The 27,165-nt window shown below is 39.5% G+C and overlaps 2 protein-coding genes across 2 annotated transcripts; one reads left to right on the top strand and one right to left on the bottom strand.

Annotated features, from left to right (window-relative positions):
• Positions 1-228: 228 nt before the first annotated feature.
• On the top strand, positions 229-22,608 carry LOC142379625 (melanocortin receptor 5-like). Its single transcript, XM_075464686.1, has 5 exons — positions 229-335; positions 11,707-11,915; positions 12,068-12,174; positions 14,313-14,501; positions 18,935-22,608. Exons 2-5 carry the CDS (start codon positions 11,724-11,726, stop codon positions 19,503-19,505), a joined length of 1,059 nt encoding a protein of 352 aa, XP_075320801.1. The 5' UTR covers positions 229-335; positions 11,707-11,723; the 3' UTR covers positions 19,506-22,608.
• A 345-nt stretch (positions 22,609-22,953) lies between these two features.
• mc2r (melanocortin 2 receptor) lies at positions 22,954-26,753 on the bottom strand. Its single transcript, XM_075466450.1, has 2 exons — positions 26,383-26,753; positions 22,954-23,566 (listed from the first exon to the last, which is right to left on the bottom strand). The coding sequence occupies exons 1-2, from the start codon at positions 26,751-26,753 to the stop codon at positions 22,954-22,956; spliced, it is 984 nt and encodes a 327-aa protein (XP_075322565.1).
• Between the last annotated feature and the right edge of the window lie 412 nt (positions 26,754-27,165).

The following is a 27,165-nucleotide window of genomic DNA, read 5'->3' on the forward strand; positions in this document are numbered from 1 at the left end:
CTGCTATTTAATTTAAGATGGAGCTCCTGACAATCTTTATTAACATGGAGGAAGCTTGTTTGGCTGCTGCTTCCTCCATTTTGCTGTGAGCAAAGGATGGCTAGAAATTGCTGGGATTGGCTGCATGTCGTGTCTACACCGTCAGAACAGGAAAGGGAGTTTCTCACCCATTCTCCCTCTCTCTCCCTCTCTCTCCCTGTGCCTCTTCCTATTTCTCTCACACACAGCTCAGCTCTCATGATGCGTAAATCCTCCGGTTTGATTCTCCACAGAGACACCGTTCATTCTTTCTGAGCTACTTGGAGAGAGAAATTGAGTAACTGCTCCTGAGAGGGGTGAGTCATTCTTTGCATAATCTCACCATTCATGATAGGATTCTAACACCATTTCTGTTACATCAGGAAAAATCTACATGTTTTTTAAACTGGTTTAATCAAAACTCTCACTAACACAAAAAGCTGGTATTAGACAGTAATTTGTGATTTTGCACCGATATCATCACATTTTTTCTTTTATACAATTCTTGGATTCATCACTATTATTTTTATGGGAACTTGATAAGCATATCTTACACCAAATGCAGAGTGAATTGTCAGTGTTATAGGCTAGAATTGAATATGCTGGATCTGCTTCAAGTTTATTTTGTAATATTTGGACTTTATCTCCCACTTTTTGCTCATGGTTGTTTTGTCAACTATTACATATTACAGTTATTGATATTTTAACTACTACTATAACTTGGAAATTCTGAGATAATCAGCTCTTAACGTCTGCACCCGAATCAGCACTGTCTATGCAGTGGTCACCACGGTTCACACATAAAATGCTTTCAAAATGAAAAGACCCAAAAATGAAACCGTACCATTTCATCCTGTCAGTAACTTTGCTGCCAGCGCAGTAGACTTATACCTGTGGAGAAAAGAAAAACAGGGATAACATGCATTTAATCTAGGAGCTATGCTTTGCAGCAAAATGTAAATTATTTTCATAGCACTGATAAAGCTTCGATCTGATCAAGGGTCCTGAGAGCTGCTCTGCTGCATCCTATGGAAACAAATATGCAGTGAGGTCCAAATGCTGCTCAGTCTCGTGGCATGCCGCCAGATCTGCATCTGCTTAAGTTAAAGTTGCTATAGCTTCTGTCCTATCAGAACTACACACGAGCCAGTCACTGTGTGGCTGAAAATGCTTGAAGTTACCTGCATTTCATCCCAGAGGTGCCTGTTTACTGGTGGCAGTAATCTGTTGGAACTGTGTTGCACAAAATACATTCTTAACAGGGGCAAAGCAACAGTGGCAATGCGCATCATTCAGTGGAAATCAAGGAGCTTCTTTTCCACCCAATGACTTGTATCTGGCTTCTGATAAACACATCTCCCACTGGGGGGGAAAATGGACACCTTCTGGTGTAAATTGCTTTCAGTTCTACTGTTTGGCTTACATCATGACCGTTTCATCTCTTCTGCATGCCTGTCAGTGATATCTGTAGAGAGAGATATCACTGACAAGAACAGTAGTGACTCAAAAGACTCCAACGGAACAAAACGGGTAACGAGCTGCTTATAATACTGGTATGAAGTACAGACAGATCAAGTAAAAAGGTCTTCTTCAGTATCGCTGGCTGTGTAAGCTATGAGTTTGGATTGTAAGATATTTAGTTCAGTGACTGTTGTTTTTGCAAAAAGTTAAACATCTTCCCATGTTTCCTTCTCTTTGCATCACAAACAGGTGCATGGTATGTACGTTACTAGGAATACGTTTATATTTTTCTCTATACACTCAAAAAAATTAAGTATTTTGTCAAGATATTCAATTTTCACTGAAATAAAGAAACAATCTACACCTTTACATTTGATTGCTTCGGTTGATCCATTATCATTTGATATTCATATGGAGAGATTTAAAAGTTAGAAAAATACATTTCAGAGTTCCCTGATAGCTGTATTGTAAGTGTGTGTACCACTTGCTAGGTTTTGCTCCAAGCATCCCCGAGTCATGTCCTGGCTGGACCAATAACTGTATTTACTTAGTGACTTCCTGTTTCCTGTATTCTATTTGTCTCCTCTCCTTGTCAGTAAAGACATATACCTCTTTATACAAAGATATAAAATAGTACTAAACTACACTGAACAGCAATTACAGAGACCATTTAGTGATGTAATCACACCAACTGGATACTACAGTAGTAGAGTTCCGGGCCCATAGCAATAAGCTGCCAACTTTCACCCATCGACCATACGTTTCACCATACATTGAAGGGTCAGGGGGGGGGGGCAAGAGCCCATCCCAGCTGTCACTGGGCAAGAGGCAGGGTACACCCTGGACAGGTCGCCAGTCCATCACAGGACCACACAGAGACAGAAGAGACACACAACCATGCACGCTCACACTCACTCCTAGGAGCAATTTAGAGTCACCAATCAACCTAACATGCATGTTTTTGGACGGTGGAAGGAAGCCGGAGTAGCCGAATACATAACCTGAAAATATTCATAAATGTATCTTGCATGTTAACAAAATCTTTCTGCAAACAAACAGACATATGAATACTTTCCAAAGAAGCTTCTGCTACAGAAGGTGACATCCAAAGCCTTTATGATATTTACATACAGACAGAGAGACTCATGAGATTAAATCATACCAACCACACCATTAGAGCCAGTAATTACAAATTGTTATAATTTTCCATTGAACTGCTGTCAGCTGTCTTTGATATTTTATTTCATTTGACCTCATATGAATCTGCTGCTGGCAGCCACCACTTGTTAATTCCAATTACTTTTCCTACAGCTACAAGCCAGCCATCATCGTTATTTTTGGGTGGACGATTCATGAGCAAGAGAAAGAAAACACAAAGCTGTGTATTTTTTAAAGGTAGCCATAGCAACCCTTCAAAAGTGGCTCTGACCATGCTGTCTTGCCTACATAAATGCCAATGTCTTGGCTTCAGTCACATCATGAGATGAGCAGAAAAGATTGAGTTCCCAGTGTGGTGCGTAGCTGTGGTGGATCAGAAAGATCAGAGCCTGAGGAGATCTGACAGCAGCTGCTCTCAGCTTCACTGTCTGCTGTTAAATCCTGCCATTCATCAAGAAAAGTTTGTCAGAGAAGAGAAAAGCCCAACACAAATACAGACATATTAAATATACTGACAGTGATATGAATGAAGTTCTAAATATTATTTAGTGATTGTTCTAAGTAATATGGAGCTTCATGCTTATCTTTCTGGCCAGTTGATAAAAGAGATTATCAGGTTTATCGTTATTTATCATTTTTCAGTTTTGTGTTTCTATAGTTTCTTCTGTTGATGGTCATGCCTTGTGTTTAATTGTCAATTGATTCCCTCTTTGATTGTTAAAGAATTTTTAATGTGGGGTGATTTGATTTGTTGACATGTGAAAACATTATTACATATTCCAGCTTTATAGCTGTTTCTAAAAGTGTCAGGGACTTGTCCCCAAAGTGCCAATTGCAAATAAGACATGTATAAAGTGGCTGTACAGCTTTATGCTGAATATTGCTGTGGTATATTTTTTGATGTGGCATGAAACAAGTATGGTGGAATAAGCTAAACAAATAAGTAACACTTGTTGGCTTGTTGTAGCTGTAGCATTTACTAAAATGTTTTACTTAGTTACTTTTCATACATTTATGCTGCATAAATATGTATACTATGTCAGCGAGAGGCAGCTCGCTGGCAACGAAAAAAATAAATGAAGAAATAAAATAATAAATGAAGGTTGAATAAAAAAATGAATACATTCCAGTTGTGAAATGTGTGAGCAATAAGCTATACAATTGGCCACACATTTACATGCCTCCATTATCCTCCAGAATAATGAAAACCAGAAGTGTATTAAGGAAAATGCACTAATATAATTCAGCTGGGTGCAATGCTCTTTGGCATTATTAATTTTAGTTATATTAGTTTTAGTTATATTAGCATATATTATATTAACAGAAGTATTCACTCTACCCTCAGCCTTTGTGCTCAGCCCTTCCCATGTGAGGACCTATTTGGGTAACTGTGATGAACTCAGATAAAAACCTTTTATGCTACTGTATGTGCATCCACTCTAACTTGTTATCTCCATTACACACTGTTCCATGCTAGCAGAAGAAGTAATCTGGCCGTGGTTATCTTAATCTCTGTAGTGCTCTGCCAGGTATCCTGGGGTGGTCCAGAATGCAATGACATTTGTGGTGTTGGACTAAAGCTCATTAAACTTTGCTGGCCAACCATGGCTTACTGAATTAAGTTAGTGACCTACAGAGGGGTTTCTGGGTTGGCACTAAGCTATCTGATCTCAGTTATATAGGGTTATGATTTTTTTTAGACTACCGTGTTTCTCCCCAAAGCCATGATACTGATACTGCCATGCACAAGTCAGTCTAAATCCAGACTGTTCTAATTTTTTCAACCATTGTGGAACAAGCTGCCAAATACATTGTTCTCTAACAAGAATCAAGAATCTTTAAGAATAATATGCCTTATATGCCTAATTCATAGTTTCTTATAACGTTCTGTCAATTGGATATAATATATATCATTAAATATGTATGCCAGGGTTTCATAATGTACTGAAGCTTGAATGTGGTTTCTCATTTGCAAAGTCTCTTGCTTCTGCTAAATAAATCATTTTAAACTTGTAAATGCGAGTGGAATTTGGTATAATTCACAGCTGCGTGCTTTAAAGCAGACTGCAAGAAAGCTGGAGAGACAGTGGCGTTCCTCTAATTTAGAAGAGTCTCAGTTAGTCTGGAAAGATAGTTTAACAATGTATAAGAAAGCCCTTCGTAAAGCTAGAACTGCTTATTATTCATCATTGATAGAAGAGAATAAGAATAATCCCAGGTTTCTTTTCAGCACTGTAGCCAGTCTGACTAAGAGTCCGAGCTCTGCTGAGCCAGTTATTCCTTTAACTCTCAGCAGTGATGATTTCATGAGCTTCTTTATTAATAAAATTGTTTCTATCAGAGAGAAGATTGATGGAGTCCTTCCCACTATTATCAGTGATGTATCATCAAGTACAGCAGCTTTAGAAGTATCTTTAGAACCTGATTTGTATTTAGACGGCTTCTGCCCAGTTGATCTCTCTGAACTAACAACAGCAATAGTCTCTTCTAATCCATCAACTTGTGTTTTAGACCCAATCCCAACCAGACTGTTCAAGGAGGTTTTCCCATTAATTGACACTTCCATATTGGATTTGATCAATCTGTCTTTGTTGACAGGATATGTACCTCAGACTTTTAAGGTTGCTGTAATTAAACCTTTACTTAAAAAACCTACTCTTGATTCAGAAGTGTTGGCTCATTATAGACCTATATCCAATCTCCCTTTTATGTCTAAAGTTCTTGAAAAAATAGTTGCAGCTCAGCTTTGTGATCATTTACACAGAAATAATTTGTTTGAAGAGTTTCAGTCAGGATTCAGAGTGCATCATAGCACAGAAACAGCACTGCTGAAAGTTACCAATGATCTCCTCTTAGCCTCTGATAGCGGACTTGTGTCTGTGCTTGTCCTGTTGGATCTCAGTGCTGCATTTGATACGGTCGATCACAGTATCTTATTACACAGACTTGAACATGTTATTGGGATTAAAGGAACTGCATTAGGCTGGTTTAAATCATATTTATCTGATAGATTTCAGTTTGTTCTTGTAAACGAAGAATCTTCCTCACACACCAGAGTAAGTCATGGAGTTCCCCAGGGTTCTGTGCTTGGACCGATTCTTTTTACTTTATACATGCTTCCATTAGGTAACATTATTAGACAGCATGGCATAAATTTCCATTGCTATGCTGATGATACTCAGCTGTACTTATCTATAAAACCAGATGAAACCAATAGGTTGGTCAGACTACAAGCATGTCTTAAAGACATAAAGACCTGGATGACTCAGAACTGTCTGCTGCTAAATTCAGACAAAACTGAAGTCGTTATCTTTGGACCTGAGCGTTTCAGGGAGAAATTGTCTAGCTATATAGTTACTCTAGATGGTATTTCCTTGGCTTCTAGTTCTACAGTGAGGAACCTTGGAGTTATTTTTGACCAGAACTTATCATTTGACTCGCATATAAAACAGGTTTCTAGGACTGCCTTCTTTCACCTTCGTAATATTGTTAAAATCAGGAACATCTTGTCTCAGAGTGATGCAGAAAAACTAATTCATGCATTTGTTACTTCAAGATTGGACTACTGTAATTCTTTATTATTGGGCTGTCCTACATATTCTCTGAAAAGCCTTCAGTTGATCCAAAATGCTGCAGCCAGAGTTTTGACGAGAACTAACAGCAGAGATCATATTTCTCCAGTTTTAGCTTCTCTTCATTGGCTCCCTGTTAAATTCAGAATAGAATTTAAGATTCTTCTCCTCACATATAAAGCTCTTAATGACCGAGCTCCATCATATCTTAAAGATCTCATTGTAAGATATTTTCCTAACAGAGCACTTCGTTCCCAAACTGCAGGTTTACTTGAGGTTCCCAGAGTTTCTAAAAGTAGAATGGGAGGCAGAGCCTTCAGTTATCAGGCCCCTCAATTGTGGAATAAGCTGCCAGTAAATGTCCGGGAAGCAGACACCCTTTCCACTTTTAAGACCAGGCTTAAAACTTTCCTTTTTGATAAAGCTAATAGTTAGGGATGGCTCAGGTGATCCTGAAACATCCCATAGTTAAGCTGCTATAGGCCTAGACTGCTGGGGGGCCTCATCTGACACACCTTTCCTCACTTTACTCTCTTTATGTATATGTGATATTATTGTGGTCATTAACTCGTGTTTCCCTGTTCCAACAGATATCCTTTGAATGGTGTTACAGTGCCGCCGTCGCGGTGGCCCCCTGCCCCCCTCCCCCCCCCTTTTTCTGTCTTCTCAAACCCCAGCTGGTCGAGGCGGATGGCCACCCTTCCTGAGTCTGGTTCTGCCAGAGGTTTCTTCCTGTTAAAAGGGAGTCGTTTCTCTCCACAGTCGCCTCAGGCACGCCGCTCAGGCCGGGAGATTGGACCGAAAAACAAAAAGTTTTCAGTGCAATCTGTTGGTTTTCTTAGCTAGGAAATTGTTTTTGAATTGGCTCTATATGAACGAATTGGATTATTTTATGAATTATGATTATTATTAATTAATTGAATTCCAATTGGCTTGAATTGGACTTACTATCTAAGTGCCTTGAGATGACATTTGTTGTATTTGGCGCTATATAAATAAAAAAAAAAAAAAAAAAAAAAAAAAAAAAAAAAAAAAAAAAAAAAAAAAAAAAAAAGAATACAAATTTGAAAAAAAGATTATTGGATTTTGGTGAAAGACAAAGGTTTTTATTTTTTGCTAACTGAAGAAGTAAAAGAGGTGAAAGGAATTCAGTGATACTGTGATTTACTATCAATCCAACGTGAATTCTTAACATTTTTTGCTGCTTGTTTTTATCACAGTTGAGCTCATAAAGTATCACTGATCAGGGTGAGCTGACATTTACTCAATTAAATTTGAATGATTGCATTGATATTTCACATTATGAGAAAAACAGGTAACTTTTCAAAACCAACATCTTTGGTTTATTTCTGGAAAGGCTAAATTTAGCTCTTTTTGATGTCCCTGTAGCGGCGTGTTTGTTGTAGAACTGTTTCCGCATTTTGGTCTGTGTCAGTCTGACTTTTTTAATGCATTCTAGATTTTACGTGGGAACAGTGCACACAAGTTTCTGTTTTGATGTGAAAAACATACCCATCTGATTAGATTTAATTACATCTGTGTCACTGTGCATAATCATTGTCCTGATCTCTGCATGAATAATGTGGAACATGTCCAAAGATGCAACCCCCACTTCAGAGAAACTACTTTTGTGTTTTGATTTGGTCTGCCACATCAATATTGAAACGATGTTATGACCTGCAAGGATACTTGGAAAAATTAATAGCTCTTTGCATAATTCATCAAGCTGTTCAGTTCCCTATAAAATAATATCTTCATGTGTGGGCAGAGACAGTATTTGCTGCAATATAAATTAACTTATTTTTTATTTTTTTTAGATACCTATATCAGGTATCTGTAGAGTTTTTATACAAACCACATTAGACATGTTTTAGGAAAATCTAAGAACACAACTGTTCCAGCGACATATTCAGGCATGCTTAGATTTTTAGAGCAGCCTTATGCACTGTGGGCAGTATGCACACAAGATTACTGTTACATGAAAGAAAAGAAGTAGCAAGATGTTTGCCTTGATCTAGGCACTGTGGGTCTTGTTTTTTGTTTTGTAATAATGACACAAAATCCAAGGCAAGGCAAGGCAACTTTATTTATACAGCGCATTTCATACCACAGCAACTCAATGTGCTTTATATAAAGACAAGGCATTTAAAAGAACAGCATAAAGCAGCATAAAAACAAGCAATTTAAACAGAATTAAAAAATAGAATAAAAATTCAAACACACAGTTAAAAGCAATCAAAGAAGAAGGGGAAAAGAAAAATATAAAACAATTAAGAGGATTTATAGCATTATGCTTTAAAATTATTTAAAGGAACTCAACCATAAGCACACGGAAAGAGAAATGTCTTTAACCTGTTTTTAACAGCTAAAAGCTGCTTCACCGTGTCTAGTTTGAACTTTGGGCTCCACTATCTGACCTGAGTCAGTAGATCTCAGTAGATCTCAGAGCTCTACTCAAGTCAAAAGCCAACCCCCTCTCCCATAGGACCATTACCATAGTGGGTGGATGGAGTGGTGGTGGAAGGGGGCTCGATGTAAAAACATAAACAAGAAAGAGATAGACAAATAGGAGAGATGGAGAGAGAACAGCTTGAGGAAAGTGTGAGGGGCAATGACAAAGAGATTATCAATATAGTCAAATTTTAAGTGAACAGTAGCATTCGGGAACGATGCATACGTGTCAACAAGTAAAAGACTGCAGCTTGTTTCGATATGTTATTATGCATTGATGATTCCTGGGAGCAGAATTTACACAACACAGTGGCTTAGATCCTCACATCCCAGCAAGCACATTTCACGTGCTGCACGTGCCCTCTGTCTCTGAGATCACAGCAGTAAGAAACAAAACGTCCACCTGTAGACACACCGCTGGCTGCAACCTGCACACGACTCAAACCCACAGAACATTTCCATGAGTCTTTCTTTTTTGCCAAATGAATGCTCCATCAGACTATTCTCTCTTATCAATGAGTCACTCTTGGCAACGCGGTTATCTCCTCGACTGATACAAAAAAGCCTACTGACAGATGTTTAAAGAGTTTGCAGTCTCTATGAAAAACCAAGAGCCCTTTCCTAAAGCAAATGGGGTGCAACATCTGGGACAAAACATTCAGACATCAGAATTGTTGAAGAAGTTCTCTTTGCTTTTGTAGAAATCAGTTTTAGAGTAGATCAAATTTGTTGTGTCAATCTGCCCTCTTGCTCTATTAAGTCATATGAAAGTGGTTTATCTGTGAAATGTTGCCAGAGGCAATTGACGATGTTCTACAGATTAAAAAAACAAAGCAGTGCATTTAGAATGAAAATGAATTAATAAATTAGCAGCCCCAAACATACGTCATCTATCTTCTTTTAACTACAGTTGGTCATTGTTAATACCTCAAATAGTAGGCTTCTTTGTGTTATTGATTATGACTTTTGCTTCTATAATTTCCATTTGTTGCATCACCCTAACATGCATGAATAAAAAGCTGTGTCAATTCTCTGCAGAATATTTAGATGTGAAATTTTGCCTGTTGCAATTAATCCAATATTATGTATAATGGGTGCTGTATTTTTCATTCTGGAAATGAGAGGCCGCATCTGAAGTTTCCACTGGGATTTCTCCCACAGCAGATATACTCTAAAGCCTCTTTAATTATAATACAGGAGAGGCAACGCCAACATACCAGTCCTTATATACCAACCTCATTTGACTTAATCTATGCCACTATGATATCAAGAATGTTCTACGTTACTCGTTCAATTTTCCAGTAATGAAAACTGAAAAACTGTCTTTTTGACAAGTTCAAATGGAATTAAATGAATTTGCCTATTAACTAAGCACTTTTTGAAATACCAAGGCACCTTAGTTGAGCAATTATCTGATAAGTTGCAAGAGCTTTAAAAAGAAAAAGAAAAAAGCCTGCAGACATAGGTACTCTGACCATTTTGCCATGCAAAAAAGGATCTCAGAATGAATTCAGACTCTTGAAGCAGATAAGCAATAAAAAAAACCATTTCAGGTTCTGCTCCTGTTAGCAACATGAATCCATGGATCAAGCCTGTCTTCTTCCAGGTACCCAGGCTGCTGGTGGTGGGTGGTGTGTGCGTGTGATATCCTCTTAACACAGTTTGTGACCTTTGATACAGATTATTAGTGGTTAGCATTCAACAACCTCTGTAAGGTTGTGTCAGTGGTTTGATTCGCGGCTTCCCCATGTCGAAGTGTCCTTGGGGCAAGACAGTGAACCCCATGTCTACCAATTTCTCCATCGGTGTGTGAACGTGTGTGATAGAGAAAAAAAGCTCTGTATAACCTGTGACATGTATGAGTGTGTGTGAATGAGTGAATGTGGCTTGTGTAATAGTACTTTGAGTTGTCAACTGGACTAGAAAAATGGTATAGTCAAAGGTATAGTCCATTTATCATAATTCTACAGAAATTTATGATGCAGATGATGGAGCAGAATCTCAAGGGAATGTTTCCAAAGCCTGTCACAAGCTCAGGCTGTCAGGAACAAAGGAAGGTCCGATCCAGTATCAATATACAGTGTTAATACATCCATCCATCATCCATTTTCTATACCTGCTGAATCCGTCGGTCAGGTCGCAGGGGGGCTGGAGCCTATCCCAGCGGTCCAGTGTTAATACATCCATCCATCCATCCATTTTCTATAACTGCTGAATCCGTCGGTCAGGTCGCAGGGGGGCTGGAGCCTATCCCAGCGGTCCAGTGTTAATACATGTATTTTGTAAATACTTTGGAATTACAAAAATGCAGACAATGCTCCTATTAGATCATGGCATTTTGCAGGAATAAGACAGATTATGTCCAGAAGAGGGGCTACAGTGGGCATGACGAAGGAATAAGTGAACTGCTGGATTCTTCACTGAACTCTTGGAAACATCTTACGTGTCACATGATGCTGGGGGATTTAAAAAACGTATATAAATATACATAACCTTAAAAGAAACTCCAATAGCATCATATGACATTACTGTGGTATCCATTTGATGGGTCATGAGTTACAAAACCTTTGGCTGTAAGGAAAAGTTAAAGTCTGTTTCCTTCACACCTCATCAGCTGAGGCTTAGTTTGTAAGACAGATGGTTTTTTATGTGCTCCATTCACTTAAAAGTGTCATGTAAGGGCCCTTTGTCCCTTTCCTTTCATAACCAAGTAAAAATGTTCAAAACAATTGTCAGTGCCATTTTGTTTGGCCTAACTTAGGAAAACAACAATTGTTTTTTGCTGACCCCATGAAGAGGGTTATAAATCATGGGGGTGCTGGATTTATTTCAGAAGCGGGGCAAAGACAAAACATGTGAGACATCACATCACTTTGTTATCTTGAGAAGCCACAACTGACAAGTGAACTGCTAATCCTGCTAAAGTGGAAAAAAGATTTAACTATGACTTGTCTGATCATCAATATGAGAATATCCCAAAGTTGTAATGCATGCACATGCATGAAACATAACTCTTTCTCACTCTGGCATTTGTTTTTCGTTACAGTGTGCTTGAAAAATGACATGCAGATAGAGTTGCAAGCAGGGATGAATGTGACTGATAGGTCATCCTACCAAGGGGAGGAGCTTCTGGGCAACTCCACCTCTGCCTACTCTTACTATCATCCAAACTACACCCTCGCCCCTTCGCTTCTACAGGACAAGAGTAGCACCCCCATACCTGCAGCATGCGAGCAGGTCCACATTGCTGTGGAGGTCTGTATCTGGGTGTATGTGAGTGTGTAAAATACCAATTGCATTTTTTTTAAACATTACAGATTTAAATGGTGGATACCATTAACTGTGCTGATCGTGTATGAATCCATACGTTTCTCATAGTTTCAGTTTTTTTTCTCTCCTCTTCTCAGGTGTTCCTGATCCTCGGTATCATCTCTTTGCTGGAGAACATTTTGGTCATTACAGCCATCGTAAAGAACAAGAACCTCCACTCCCCCATGTACTTTTTTGTCTGCAGGTAAAAGATTCATGTTAAACTGTAATGTAATAATGTAACACTGTTGCAAGTTCAGCTGAAAGTGTTTTGGGCACAGCGAATCTGTTAATTCTTTCAATCTTTGCGCATTGTGTCATTTAAATAATTTAAGGTTGCATTACATCTTCATTCAGGCATTATTGATGAATTAGGTGATTATACAGCTGTCCCATAGGCCCCTATTCATTTTGGCTCGTACTCATACAGAAAAAAGAAAGAAAAAAAGTGCTTATTTTGTGTTCAGCTCCTATGAAAACAGGGGATATGCTCATTATTGAATAGAAAAAGTTAACAGAAGATTTACTCCTGTGAAAATGTTTATTTCAAGCTGACAAGACTGTGAGAGTATGCCTGTGTGTGTGTGTGTGTGTGTGTGTGTGTTCCAGCCAACTTTTTTTATAAATGTCAATGTAAGTGTGCACTTTAAATGACAACCAACCTGGCAAAAGTTTGCCCCAGAGAAATAAATTCCGGATTAAATATCTTTAAATATCCTCGCTTTAGAGTGCATTCTTTCATGCTGCTTCTTTGCATGTGACATTACCACAGAGATGAGTGATACATAGGGGAGGAAATGTTGTGTAATTTCATCCCTATTTGTGGATCTTTATCATAAAATAATGAAAATGAATGCAGGGATAACATGCTACATGCTTATTAGTTTACACCAAGAACGGGTTGTCATTGTGATGGCGCAAACTTTTTTGCATTCAGCTCAAAGCACCGTAGCTTTAAAGAGCAGTTAACATTATTGGACTCGGTTGTTTTGTATTATCAGTCAAGGCCATCACTTGTTTCCCTTGCATCATATTTAGGAAGGACATCTCAATAAGGCTGCGGCTACACGAAAACGTTTTTCACTGTAAACGATACTTTTTCTTATCGTTTCGCTGTCGCGGCCACACGGAGCCGGCGTTCCCACTACCCCAAAACGATAGTTTTTGAGAACGGGTTCCAGAGTGGGAAAGTTTGAAAACGGCCTCGTTTCGTTTCCATTGTTACAGCTAAAACGTTTTTGCGTCAGTCAAACGTTGACGCTGTGAGCCAATTTTAACACTTCTCTATTGTCTCACAGCGTGGCGTGACACAGTGGCGTGTGTACTGCATCGTTTCATCGTTTTCATCCGTTTTCGTCTGGACCTGAGTCTTTACAGCAGCGCGTTGCCGTGTGGTCGCAAGAATTTTCGTACCCGTTTTCAAAAAAAACCTCGTTTCGTTTTCGTGTAGCCGTAGCCTAAGTCTCAGGATAACTGTTCAACCTTTTTTTCAGAGAATGTGAAGAGCACATTCAATCATCAAATCCTTTAACTGGTTTTCCCACTGAAGTGCGAATGCGTCACTACACAGCAGGAGGGTTTGTCAGCTCGTCTGCTGTATCCTGGAATCATAGAGAAGAAACAGTCAGTGGGGTTACATGGCACTGAAAGGATCAGATAATTGGCTAAATTACGATAAGATTGAGTTATTAAGTTCATGTAGACACCTGAATCTGACAAGAAATTGGATCGAATTGAGTTACTCGCGATCGGATTAAGACCCCGAGATAATGAAAGTCAAAATAAACGTGCTTGTAGACGCTGAAGCACGTGGTGAATTAAACTTTGCATTCTGCGCATGCTCGAGATTTTTTCCCTGGGTCGGGAACCGGAAGTCGGAAGAGACTTACTAGAGATATTACTGTTGTTGTTGCCGTCAGAAAGAAACAAACAACGCGATGGAGAATGCTCCGTTGTGCATCGCGTTTGTGCAACAAGCAGCTCATCACAGACCAAATGTAGAGGGACGTAGCTTCATCTTGCTCTGTGTTCTCCATCTTTCTCCAATGCCTGAGTTTGTTGTTGTTGTTGGTGGTGAAGAGGTCAACAGGAAGTGGCTCTATTAGCAATAGTTTGAATGGGTACAGCGCCACCTATCGTATCGGAGTATGGCATATTTTGTGCCTCTGATCCGATTCATTCACCGCCATACATCCAAAGAGAATTACCCTTGCTCAACTCATTCTTATTGTAATTTAGCCAATTATCTGATCCTTTCAGTGCCATGTGACCCCATTGTCTTTTGTAGATTGTGAATATCTATGTGCGTGAGAAAGCTTCTGTTAACCTGTCTGGTTGCTTCAGTCTGGCAGTAGCCGACATGCTGGTGAGTGTGTCCAACGCCTGGGAGACCATCATCATTTACCTCCTCAACAACAGACAGCTGGTGGTGGAGGAGCACTTCATCAGGCAGATGGACAACGTGTTTGACTCAATGATCTGCATCTCTGTTGTTGCATCCATGTGCAGCCTGCTGGCCATCGCTGTGGACAGGTAAAAATTGTGGAGAGTAATTACATCAATTGTAATCATTTACTTAAATTTGCGTGAAGATCCCGTTCAGTGATATGTATATATATATATATAAAAGTGTATTCTTAATTATTAAATGTAAGAGTAAATTAAATTAAATCAAAGTAAAATTAAGATTAAGTTTCCCTTTTTTAATTTATTTTCTATCTGGTGTTGTACATGTGCAATAAGACGCATCATGAGTGAAACAGTAAGACAACCATTACACCTCATCCTGACTGAAAGCGAGTGAGCGAAACTGACGCGATACGACGACGAAATTTCGCGAGGGTGTCCTGATATGCAGCGTGACGATTTTGTCGGGAGTGATTCTATTGGTTCAGAAAGTACTCACTTGAAAAACCGAGTTCTCTGGCTCCCTACGGTTCTGATTTTTGTGGTACGGGTGTTTGGGGTCATAAACCATTGGGTGCTGTTCAACGGTAAAGATCAGCTTCTCCTCGTCCATTATTCTCTGAGTGCTGCTGTCCTGTTGCTAACTAGTTTGTCAACAGGATTGATTTCAACCAATAAGAAGTGTTTAGGGGCGGGACGCCGCCGCGAAATGTCGTCCAAATGGAGACAGCGCGGGCGATTTTATAAGGGGCCGGCATCATCGCTGGACGGAGCGACATTTCTCGCGGCATGTTAGGACAGGCTGTTTGAAAAGTATGCGTTCTGATCACTTTTTATCAATCGCTCGCTCGCTCGCGTTCAGTCAGGATGGGGTGTTGGAGAAATCTTGTGAAGCTGGTTCACAAACTCTCACTGTTGCTGAGAAAGACTGTAGTTTTGATTAAGAGAGTAGTCTTGATTACATAGCTGTCCCTGCTACTGTGGCAATTACACATGGCTTTGAAGCCAGTGGTTTTTAAGTGCTGTAACTGATTTATATATCATATACTTATATAGACTTTTCTGCTAGTTGACTACGAGCCACATAGATCCATTTACACATACAGTTATACAGCATGCCTTAGTCTATACAGTGTTACAAGCTTCACACTCTTTCCTCTATCACACACATTCACACATGGACACTTATGGAGGCAACTTGGAATTCTTACCCAAGGATAGTTTGACATGTGACTTGGGGAAGCGGAGAATCAAACCTCCAACAATGCTTACCAGTCCCTGAGCTACAGCCGCCCCATGTAGTGGTTGTTTGTGTTGAGTTGCGATGTGTTAACTTGCAGTGTATTATACTATAATCAGAAGGAATGTAAAAGTGATGGATATGAGGGTGGCTGTCCTCACCCTTACAGATACTGTGAGGAGCTGGGTAATTATGGAGGGGCTCAGATTACAATCACTGGCTTCTGCATCAAAAGAAGCTTGTTAAGGTTGTTCAGACATTTGGTCAGCATGCCATCTAGAAGTGTCCTAATGGAGATGTTTTGGGTAGATATTATAATGACGAGATCTCAGGGCTGACCCAGAACGTACTGGAGAGATAATATCGATACTTATTGATATTATCAATAATACTCGACTGCCTTGGCCCCCCCTTAGTGTCCCTCTGGAAGAGTTTAAGAAGGTGGCTGAGGAAAGGGAAGTATGAGGATCTCTCAGACCCTTGCTCCTGTGTGATGGCGCACCCCCCCCCCCCCCCCCCCCCCCCCACTAGTTGTCCCTGTCTTTTTTGTTGGTTGTTTCTTCCCTTTTGCAAGGAGTAAGGCAGAGTGTTCATCAGGCTGATTGAGCCACACCTGGGGCTTGTGTCTTAAAAGCTTTATTTTGTGAATAAAAGTTATTTTCGACTCGTCTGTCTCCCATCTTTGTTGCAGCCTTAGAGCCGGGCTGTGACAAAAATGACACAAAATTATCTAAACTAAGGAAACGTGGAAGTCAGTTGTCAATAGTGTATGCATGCAAGAGTGTGTGGATGTGTAAGTGATCGAAAACAGAACAAAACAGTAGCCGCCCCGTAACCTGTTCTAATCAAGTTAATCCAAGTGGAGGGGGGGCGTAACTGGCAGGAGAGTATGTGCTTACACACAGGGGTGGCCATGAGTACCACTCTCGGGATGATTTTGGTTACCGGGGAGGTGGTAAATGTGGTGCAAGTCATGTGAAGGGGATGAAGGAATTAGTCATCTGGGTAACAGCAGGCCAGAACGGGTTGCATATGGTCAGGTACAGTTTGACTCAACTAAAACATTCCATTATTGCAAAGGCAGGGGGCATTGGAAAGGTGATTGTCCTAAACGCAGGGATAGTGGTCCCCAGGTTAAATCTGCTGCTCTTGCTGCCTCTGACGAACGTGTTAGTCCTGTCATTTCCTCCTCCCAGCAGGTGGAAGCTGGAGGTAGGTGCAGTTTGAACAAGGCTGATTTCTCAGCCCTTGTCTCAGATGGCCACTGGTTGGGAGTGATGCCACTGTGCCGGTAAAAAACTCGTATATTGTGAGTTCTGTGTTGCCTTTTTCTGAGGAAACCAATACTGGAGACTATATTTTGATACAGGGAATGGGGCTAACGGTGTTGCCAGTTCCGCTGCATAAACTGACGCTGCACTGTGGGTTGGTTAAGGGTGAGGTTGCCATGGGGGTGCGTCATACACTTCCCTATAAGGGGGTGGATATTATTCTTGGTAATGATCTTGCTGGGAGACATGTGTGGGCTGATGGTCTGCCACCTCCACCCATAGTAACATCTTCACCTGTTGTTACAGGAAAGCCAGATGGGAGTGCTCAGTGTTTTCCTGGAGTTTTCACGGCGTGTGCGGTGACACGAGCTCGAGTCTAATACTGACCTTGAGGATGAGAGAGCAGGAAAGAGTGAGGTTTTCTCTGTCGACATCCCTGAGTCTCTTTTTTCTGTTTCTCGCAGTGACCTGCTGGTGGAGCAGAGAGCAGATCCCTCTCTGGGTCAGTTGTTTGATCAGGTTCTCACTGTTGAGGAGGCAGAGAGTGTTGCAAGTGGGTACATGTTGAAGGATGGGTTGTTAAGGCTCAGATAACATTGTGGCTGACACTTTATCTAGAGCACCTTGCTCTTAAGTTTGTACTGTGCCATTATTGTTAATACTTTGGTTTTTCATGTTTCCTCCATCGCTGTGTCTCGCTTGTTTGTTTCTTCCCTTTTGCAAGGAGTAAGGCGGAGTGCTCATCAGGCTGATTGAGCCACACATGGGGCTTGTGTTTTAGAAGCTCCTCTCCTGCCAGTTATTATGAATTAAAGTTATTTTCGAATTTAAAAACTCTCGCCTGTCTCCCATCTTTGTGACAGCTGAAGAAAATGAGTAGATGAAACGTTCAATACCAATTAAATCATGATCCGTGATAACCAATTAAGTAATGTTATGTTATATAAAGTAGTATGGTGTGGTAATACCTATATTGTCCTCATAAAGCAATACTTTTGTAATAGCTGATTGTATAACCTTAGTGTAAGCAAGTGATTTAGCATTCAGCATTTTTTGGAGCCTGCCTCAAACAACCCCTGGCAAAAACTATGGAATACCCACACTTGCAGGAGGTTCAATGAGCTTTTTGTATTTTATAAAAAAAAAAAAAAAAAAAAGACAACACAGATATGAGACAAAACATTTTTATTTGACTGTAGAACAATCTGGCTTTGGAAAAAATGAAAAAATAAATTATATTGAAGAAAAGCAGTCATGGACTGTGGATGATTGTATGAAAGTGATATTCACTGATCAAATATCTGCATTGAGCAATGAAACATATAAAAATGAGTTCCTGAAGAGGACAAGCAAATGTCTACATTAATTGATGATAGGGTGTTGTGTCAGATAAAGGACAAGTGGAGATGGCAGTCTTTACCTCTACAGTAAAACGAATGGGTGAACACTGTCATTTTGGGAACTTTTCTCATTCCATCAGTTAGAATGAAGTCTAACTCAGCAGAGGTCATTTCACAGGATTATTATGCATCTTGCTACAGAGTAAAGATAATTCAAACTCTTTTCCAGGAAAGACGTATCAACTAAAGAACATGGTCAGCAAATAGTCCAGATCCAGAAAAAAACAGTCCATGATAAGGACCATTTAAATAAATATTTACTTTATCCTGTAAAGCTGGTCCATCAACCTAGTAGTAACAATGACCGTCTTTTTAGTCAACAATTCTATTGTGAGGTATGTTTTACAAAGCAAGGATATTCAGCTGTTAAGTTAAATCATTTTGTGTCATATCTATGTATTTTTTTGTGTTACAAAATAAAAAAGCTGAATGAACATGAATTAAAGTCTTTGATCTAATCTGCTGCTGTTAGGTTCTACCTCAGTGACAAAGCAGTATTATTCTTCACAGTAATACATTTTCCCTTACAAGGGTCCTTGCCCTTAATAGTTTCAGTAATCCCTCAGAGGGAGTGATTGCTGCAAGATAATTCTAGTTTACTGACGTGTCAACATGACAAATCAATAAAAAGTATTTTATTATCTACAGGTACGTCACTATCTTCTATGCACTGAGGTACCACAACATCATGACTGTCAAGAGAGCTGGTTGTATCATCGGAGGAATCTGGACCTTCTGCACTGGCTGCGGAATTGTCTTCATCATCTACTCTGAAACAACCCCTGTCATCATCTGCCTGGTCTCCATGTTTTTTGCCATGTTGCTAATCATGGCCTCCCTGTACAGCCACATGTTCATGTTGGCCCGCTCGCACGTCAAGCGGATTGCTGCCCTCCCTGGCTACAACTCCATCCATCAACGAGCCAGCATGAAGGGAGCCATCACGCTAACCATCCTCCTAGGGATCTTCATTGTCTGCTGGGCTCCCTTCTTCCTTCACCTGATCCTGATGATTTCCTGCCCTCGCAACCTCTACTGCGTGTGCTTCATGTCCCATTTCAACATGTACCTCATCCTCATCATGTGCAATGCAGTGATCGACCCACTGATATATGCTTTCAGGAGTCAGGAGATGAGGAAGACTTTCAAGGACATCATCTGTTGTTACAGCCTGAGAAACGCATGCACTAACATCTGTGCCCTAACTGGTAAGTACTGAGAGAAACAGAGTGACAAGATGAACTGACAGGATGGGTAGAATAAACTCAGCCAAATCTAACACTGGAGCAAAAACACTGGATATTCAAAACACAATGCCAGATGACTGGTTCACCTCACCTTTCAGCCAGCACAGTGTGCCATCAAACATTCTATCCAACAAATATTGAAAAGTACAAGCTGGAATGGAGACTGTACTATTAAAGTGTCTCCTAATGTCCAAGTGTATTATATCTACCATTTACACAAAGAGGCTAGTTCATTAGGTGCATTATCTAAACACAATCTGAAATCACATGTTATTTGAAAATGCCTCACAAAAAACCATGGCTTGCTTTTCATTCTCACTGACATTTCTGCTCTTTTTTGGCTTTTTTCTCTAATCAATGTTATTAGAATTTTTTTCTGCCAGAGTATGACTGAAAAGGCACCACGTGGATGGAGAAGATTTTTTTTTCACTAACAGTAGAAAACCATGAAGGTTGAAAGAACGCTTATATAATTGCTTTTAATGACACGATAGCTTCCCACCTAGCTACGACTCAGTGCCGAATGTGCACATCCTTTGTAATTAAGACTCTGTGCATTAAGAAGCTTTTCCCACAACATTTAAGTGGAACTCAGTTCTGCTTCCTGATATTGGAAAGCAGTATTGCATACTTCAAACAAGTCAGATTAAGACTTTTGTGTATGCCTAAGGAGCGATTTGAAAACTTTTGGGTTTCAAATAAAGTGATTTTAATCATTTTCATAATACTGTATTTGATGTGTAATCAAATTTATGTGTAATATTTGTAATATATATAACTGCTAACAAACAATAACAAAACACAATAATTAAGTTGTCATCTGAGATTAACATAATTCGCCCACACACACTTTAAAAACCAACAACATTTAAGATTTTTTTTTTAAGATACTCAAAGTGCTTTCTGTTGGGGTTCAGAGATAAAGAGCATCAAATCATCAGCATAAAGAGCTATGATTTAAAGTAGCACAACAGGGGTTATTTCCTAAAGACCCATGTATCTCTCCTTGGTTTTGCATCATTCATGCAATTTGTTTGCTCTGTCAGCCTTCATACTTTAAGGGAAAATCACCTCTCATGATGGAAAATATAATGTTTAAAGATATATAAACATTTGACACGTTATGGACTTTTCAGTTGCTATGCAGGTTAAACTTTCTCCATTATGTCACTGTACTTGAGTCTGAAGAACACCAATTGATTAAAACAAAAGGGGGTGTGAAAATTGTTGATGTGGACCACAGTGACAAGCTCTTGGCTAATTGCAAAGTCCAGCTTGCTAGGTCTTTTTACAGTTGATCCGTAATCGCACATAATGTTATCAGAATTTTATTGTCAAGGACAATAATAATCAATAAAGGCAAGAAGGCAGTTTTGCAGCATCTATTGAAATACTTTTTCTTTTCTCTACACCTTAAGCTACATTCACATCAGGGATAGATTGTTTTAACATTACTCTAGTCAAATAAAAATATTCTCGATGTTGTTGTGCAATGGTGGACATTAAAATTTCACATTAAGTATGTTGATGGAAACATTGGAGAAAAACACTAAAGAAGAAAGTATAGAAAAAAAAACAATAAACAAAATTAAAGCAACAGAGCATAGCCCTGTGTTGTGCTGTTTTGCTAATCTCGCTCCTGTCTGCACCCACTGGATTTCTGACCTCCTGCACCTGCACATTCTGACTACAGCTTAAGTTTTATTCTATTGTGGCTTCTCCCATCTTTCATTTAATTTGATAAAAATATTTGCTGTTGAGAAAATGTGAGGCTTACTTAGCTTAGGTTTTGCTGTAATCTCCTTTTATCACTAGTTAGCTTAATCATTGTTCTTAAAGCTAGTTATGTACCAGAGCAGGTGCCACACTAGAACATGCAATTAATTGATAGTTGTTTCTTCCCTCAGCAACATTAAAACCTCCTGCTCTTGCAAGATTTGCATCGGGTTCTGTGGGACCAAATCCAAATACTCTGCAACAAGCACGTACAAACTCAGTATGGAAAATTAAAAAAAGAGAAAAATAATCACATAGGACCAATCATTTGGACATTGCAGCATCACATAAATTATTTTGTTGTGTGAACACTGTATCCCTCATTGATAGTTATATTGCTTTGATTATTTTTCTCTGCAACCAATTTTTTTTTGTTCCTGCATTAGTGCACAGTTAACAACCAGCCTCCTCAAATTTGTCTGGGCAGACAAATCACAGACGTTTCAAAATTTAAATGTGAAATTATTTTGCTGCTCATTTCTGTCCCTTGCTCCCTGATGATTATTTCCTAATACCATTCCCTTCCCAGTCTACTGTGTTAATTTACTGTGTATAAGATGCCATAAGGTTATGGAATGTAAAAATAAATGCTTCGCAGTGCAGTCCCAGTTTTTATCTAGAAATAGAGCCATTCACTGAAGCAGGATGCTGTACATTATTACTGTGTGGTGGGAACAAAAAAATAGTTCTCCTGTGTAAAATATTTATTGGGACAAAAAGAGTGAGCCAATTGTATTGATTTTTCTCTTCAGGCTGATCAACAGAGTTTTTTATGCATAAAAACAGCAAAATAATATGTGTTTTTAATGCCAATGAAGTGAAACACTGTTAAAGGATTCTTTCCTGTTCTGTGTTGTATTCATTGTTGCTTCCTCTACAGCGTGTTATAAGTCCTTTGCAATTGTGAGAACAAAAGCAGACCATGTCAATATGTACACAAAACTGTACCACAAGGAAAATTACTTTTGTTTTCCATTGTAATGTAGTATTTCTTTATTTTCCTTGTGGGTTGATTTGGCGGAGAAAAACATCATAGTTACTTATTGTACATTCAGCTCCAACACATCTGTGTAATTAATGACTGAAAAATGATTCATTATTATGGGCTGTGACACACTGACCTCTTAATTGTTAACTGCATGCTTAAGCTTTTGTATGTGTGCAGTGAGACAATTGGGGGAAAGCACATTTTATGTAATCGACTGGTGGCATGAACAATTTTGATCATGAACTTTGGTTGAAAAGACTGATGTTAGTATTGGTCGTGTGACTTCTGATGGACTTTCCAACTAACATATTTGCGTGTCTGAATAAAATTAGATGTTAAAATTGAGAGCTGTTTTTTTGCCCATATTTATTTCTATTTGCACAGATGTGTCTCATAGCATGACGAAGATCTCAAGCATATCATGCATCTGAAGGATACAGCAGAACAAGCCTGACCCACAAATGCCCCTCCCCAAATGGCCCAAAGGTTCTGTTTCAGCCTCTTGGTGCCTGAAAACACAGGGCACCTCCAATGGTATAAGAGGGGCCTACAAAATATCAGGCAGGCAATTTCAATGGTCTGACCGCTGGAAACTAAACTACTGACTCTCTGGTGTGAACATATCTTAGCATGTAAAGGAGTATTCAAGGTGAAGGTCAATTGCGTCCATGAACAAATAAAACAGAAAAAAAGGTGTCAACATACTTTGTCCATGAACACAACTTCCAGTCTGAACAAAGCAGCATCTTCCTGAAGGTGTGTCTGAGCTCGGCACAGCGGAAGGCATAGATGGCTGGGTCTATCAGGGCATGGCTCATCATCAGCACCACATGCAGCTGGAAAAGGGACCGGTAACACTCGCAGTATGGATTCATGGGGCACACCATTATTATGATTAGGTGCAGGGAAAATGGTGCCCAACACACCACAAACGCTCCAACCAGGATAGTGAGAGTCAGAGCTCCTCTCATGTTGCTGCCCCATCTCCTCTGCCGTCGACACTTGCCCTCGCCACCAGCAGAGAGAGATGCGATGTTCTTGGCATGGATACGTGCCAACATGAACATGTAGAAATATAGGAAGCAGATAACTGCCAAAGAGACGATGAAGAAGACAACGAAGCAGATCATGATGAACTTGAAGGCAAAGAACCTCACCATCAGTACAGCAAACACCCCACATGTTGTCCAAATGACCCCCAAGATAGCTCCAGTACGCTGCGTTGTCATGATATTGTGGTATTGCAGTGCATGGAATATGGTGATGTACCTGGAAAACAGAGAAGAAATAATTCCATATTCTGATCAAATTTTTTTGGGTGAACTGAATTTCCCCAAAACCACAATCATATATTATCCAAAACACCAACTATGGCCAAATGCTGCAACAACAGAGTGGAGAACATAGCTACTTAAGTGCCACATAATTTGGATAAAAGCGTCTGCCAAATGCATAAACATAACATAATCTGCTTCCTATTGCTGTACTATTGCAAGAAAGGGGTTAGGGTTAAATAATTTAAGATAAACACAAGAAACTTGTTCTAAAGAAAAAATGGACCAGACTCAGTGAATAATTCCCTATAATCCCTATATCGATCAGTGAGTAGTACTGACCAACATGTTATTGGGGTCATCAGATGGGAGTCTCCTTTCATCAGTGTTTCATCTAGTTGGGCCCACTCCTCACACCACAACAACCATCTTTTTTTTTTTTTCCTACAACCGCAAGCTACCCCATCCTCTCACCAACTGCACACCAGTCACAGCGGGGTGAGGATACAAACCCTGGTTCGGGTAGGGGGTAGAAATAGAAGAGGTAAAGATCAGTAGGAATGGGATTCAAACCCTGGTTCGGGTAGGGGGTTATGAAAGTATAGAGCAGGGGTCGGCAATTAAGTTTGGACCCGGGCCAATTTTTTTTCTGACAATGGTATTACGGGCCATGGCCATGTTTTTCTATTCTGGATTTACATAAATGCATTTAATTTTTTTAAATTTAAAACTTTTTTTTCTTCTATGCACTGTTATTAGGCTGAATGTTGCATCTCCTGGCGTCTCTCATGAAACAGGCGATAAAATATGAGGTTTGAAAAATATATTTGAAAAATCATATTTAAAAAATTAATCTTGCGGGCCAGATATAATTGATGGCGGGCCAGATTTGGCCCCCGGGCCGCTAATTGCCTACCCCTGGTATAGAGGGTGCCAGAGGTGGAGGCATGACAAGACACACTAGCAGATTCAGCAGACAAACTCACATAAACAGTCCTACAATCACTAGACATGTCAGCAAAAACAAAGCCATACAGGCCAACTCACCTAAAATGACCGCCTGGTTTCAAAAGGCTCACATGGGCCACACCCTCTACTTAAATATCTTAGATTTCTTCCTTGCTTCTTCCATGAGTCTGTTTTTACCCTAAGTGCTCCCCCCTCCCCTTGGTTGGGTTTGGAACCACCTTACTAACTACCACATCTTTACTCCCAGCTAACAGGAGCTCTGTCCTAACTTTAGTACAGTTAAACTCCTCTACTAGACTGGGAGCTGGAGTATGCCTTTACCATGCAGTGCCACAGTACTTAAGCATCCAGGAACACCTAGCCACTAATGTAAAAGCTAACTAATCTTTCAATTTTTTCTGCACCAGATAATGGAATCTCATACAGAGCCAGTGGCCACATCAACCTAGGAAACAATCCAAACTGCAGACACCACAGCTTCAACTTTCCTGGAAGCCCTGATATATCTATTCTATCCAGTCCCTCTGCAACATCTTCCCGAAACTGCACTGTCTGCTCTACATCATTCATGTCTGCCTGGTACCACCTACCTAAACTCTTTACTGCCTTTTCCCTAATTTTTGGAATATTTTCTTCATCTATTACAAACTTTCTATCACTTAATTTCCCTCTACTTATTGAGATACTTCTAGACTTAGTAGGTTTGATTTTCATACCAGCCCACTTTTTATTAAGTCTCTCAAGTATTCTCTTCATACCTGGCACTGTTGTAGTCACCAACGTCATATCATCCATGTAGGCCCTAATTGGTGTAAAGCGCATGCCATCCTGATGTCTCATTCCACCTTCAACCCACTTGGAAACTCTAATAATTATCTCGATCTCCATTGTAAATGCTTATGGAGAAATCATACACCCTGCCATCATGCATATTTCTAACCTCTGCCTACCTGTTGTGAAACCTGCTGTACTTAGGCACAGTCTAATATCCTGAAAATATGCTCTTACTAAGTTAACAACTACTACAGGCACTCTAAAATACTCAAACGCTTTCCAAATAAGGCTACATGGCACTGAACCAAATGCATTTGCTATATTTCTATAACATGCAAGTCTTTTTTTCTTAATCTTGGCTGTCTGAATCTGATGCCAAATCTTGCTAGTGTGCTCTAAACACCCTGCGAAACCTGGTATTCCTGCCTACTGCACAGTAGTATCTATTAAGCTATTATGTTCTAAATAACTAGCTAATCTCTGTGCAACTACACTAACGAATCTTCCCCTAAATAAATAAAAATTGTCAAATTAAAAAGCCAGGTTAAGTTTTTTTGTGAATGCGAAGATCAAAGCTCTAGAGTAAGATAATATAATACCTGTGATGTAAATTATACATGATCCATGTTTGGACACTCAAAAACTATTGCAGGAGTCCTTTAACTAGACACCAATGACTCATATATCAGACAAAAATTTTCCAAACTGTCCTTGGCATACAGTTAGCAAGACATGATCCTTTGCCAATTTAAATGATCAGTAATGGCTGATTTTTTTATTCTCTTTGGACAAAAATCCAGAGAAATTAATCATATCAGGCAGTTCAGCCGCTAACAGAACAATTATTTGATTCTTTTTACCTAGTTGATGCTCCTATGATTCTGCTAATGGAATAAAGTAGCCTGTCTTTTCAAAGGATAGAAATAGTATAATGTCTTTGAAAGGGGAATTCTGATAGCTTGGGTAGATAATTGTCATCATAGATTAAAATACATTCATGATATTGTTGAATAAATAATTAAAAGTACAGTGCAATTCTATATACAAATCCAAGCTCTGCTTACATACCGGTCAACAGCAATAGCCAGGAAACTGAAAATTGAGCCCACAAAAGACATGCAAAGGAGGGAGTCCATCACATCATCCAGCTTGGTCTCAGAAGGACCTCTCTTCTCCAGTTGTCCCACATCAGCAAAAGCTATCATCAGGTTCTCCCAGGTTTTTGTCACGCTGGCAATGGTATTAAAGGCAGCAAGGCTACATATGAAGCAGTACATGGGTGTATGGAGGTTTCTGTTTCGAAAGACGGCTACCACAACCAGGAGATTCTCAGCCAGGCTCACTACTCCAATGGTGAAAAAGACAGGAAAAGGTACCTTCACATCTGGGCAGTCCGTCTGGTTCATTGTGGCAGTGTTCACAGTTAGCCCAGACACCATTCTATCTAGAATAAAAGCTGATTAACAGGAAAATCACATTTGCGTATGACCAAAAGTACATTTTGAATGAAAAAAAAACTTGTCAAGATATAGAACAAAATAATAATAACAAAGATGGTACAGTCCAATGAAGTTTTCAAGATGTTGATGTCCACTGTTGGGAAAAGTTCAAAAGCCTTTGCAGCTTTGTCCTTAGACTATATCTAATGGCTACATGAACTTTTGCTCAAGCTTGTGTCAAGATTCAGCCTTGATTACAGTTTGAATGTCCAAAATCTTCCTTTAACTTTTTTGTCAGGACTATTTTTTTTTTCTTCAAATCTTCACAAAAAAAGTTGACAATCACACAAATGGGATCGGAAGAAAAATAATAAAAAAGCAGAAAGCGCTAAACTAATGCAATTTCAACAGC

This window comes from Odontesthes bonariensis, chromosome 5 (assembly GCF_027942865.1).
Source record: "Odontesthes bonariensis isolate fOdoBon6 chromosome 5, fOdoBon6.hap1, whole genome shotgun sequence".
Taxonomy (NCBI): domain Eukaryota; kingdom Metazoa; phylum Chordata; class Actinopteri; order Atheriniformes; family Atherinopsidae; genus Odontesthes; species Odontesthes bonariensis.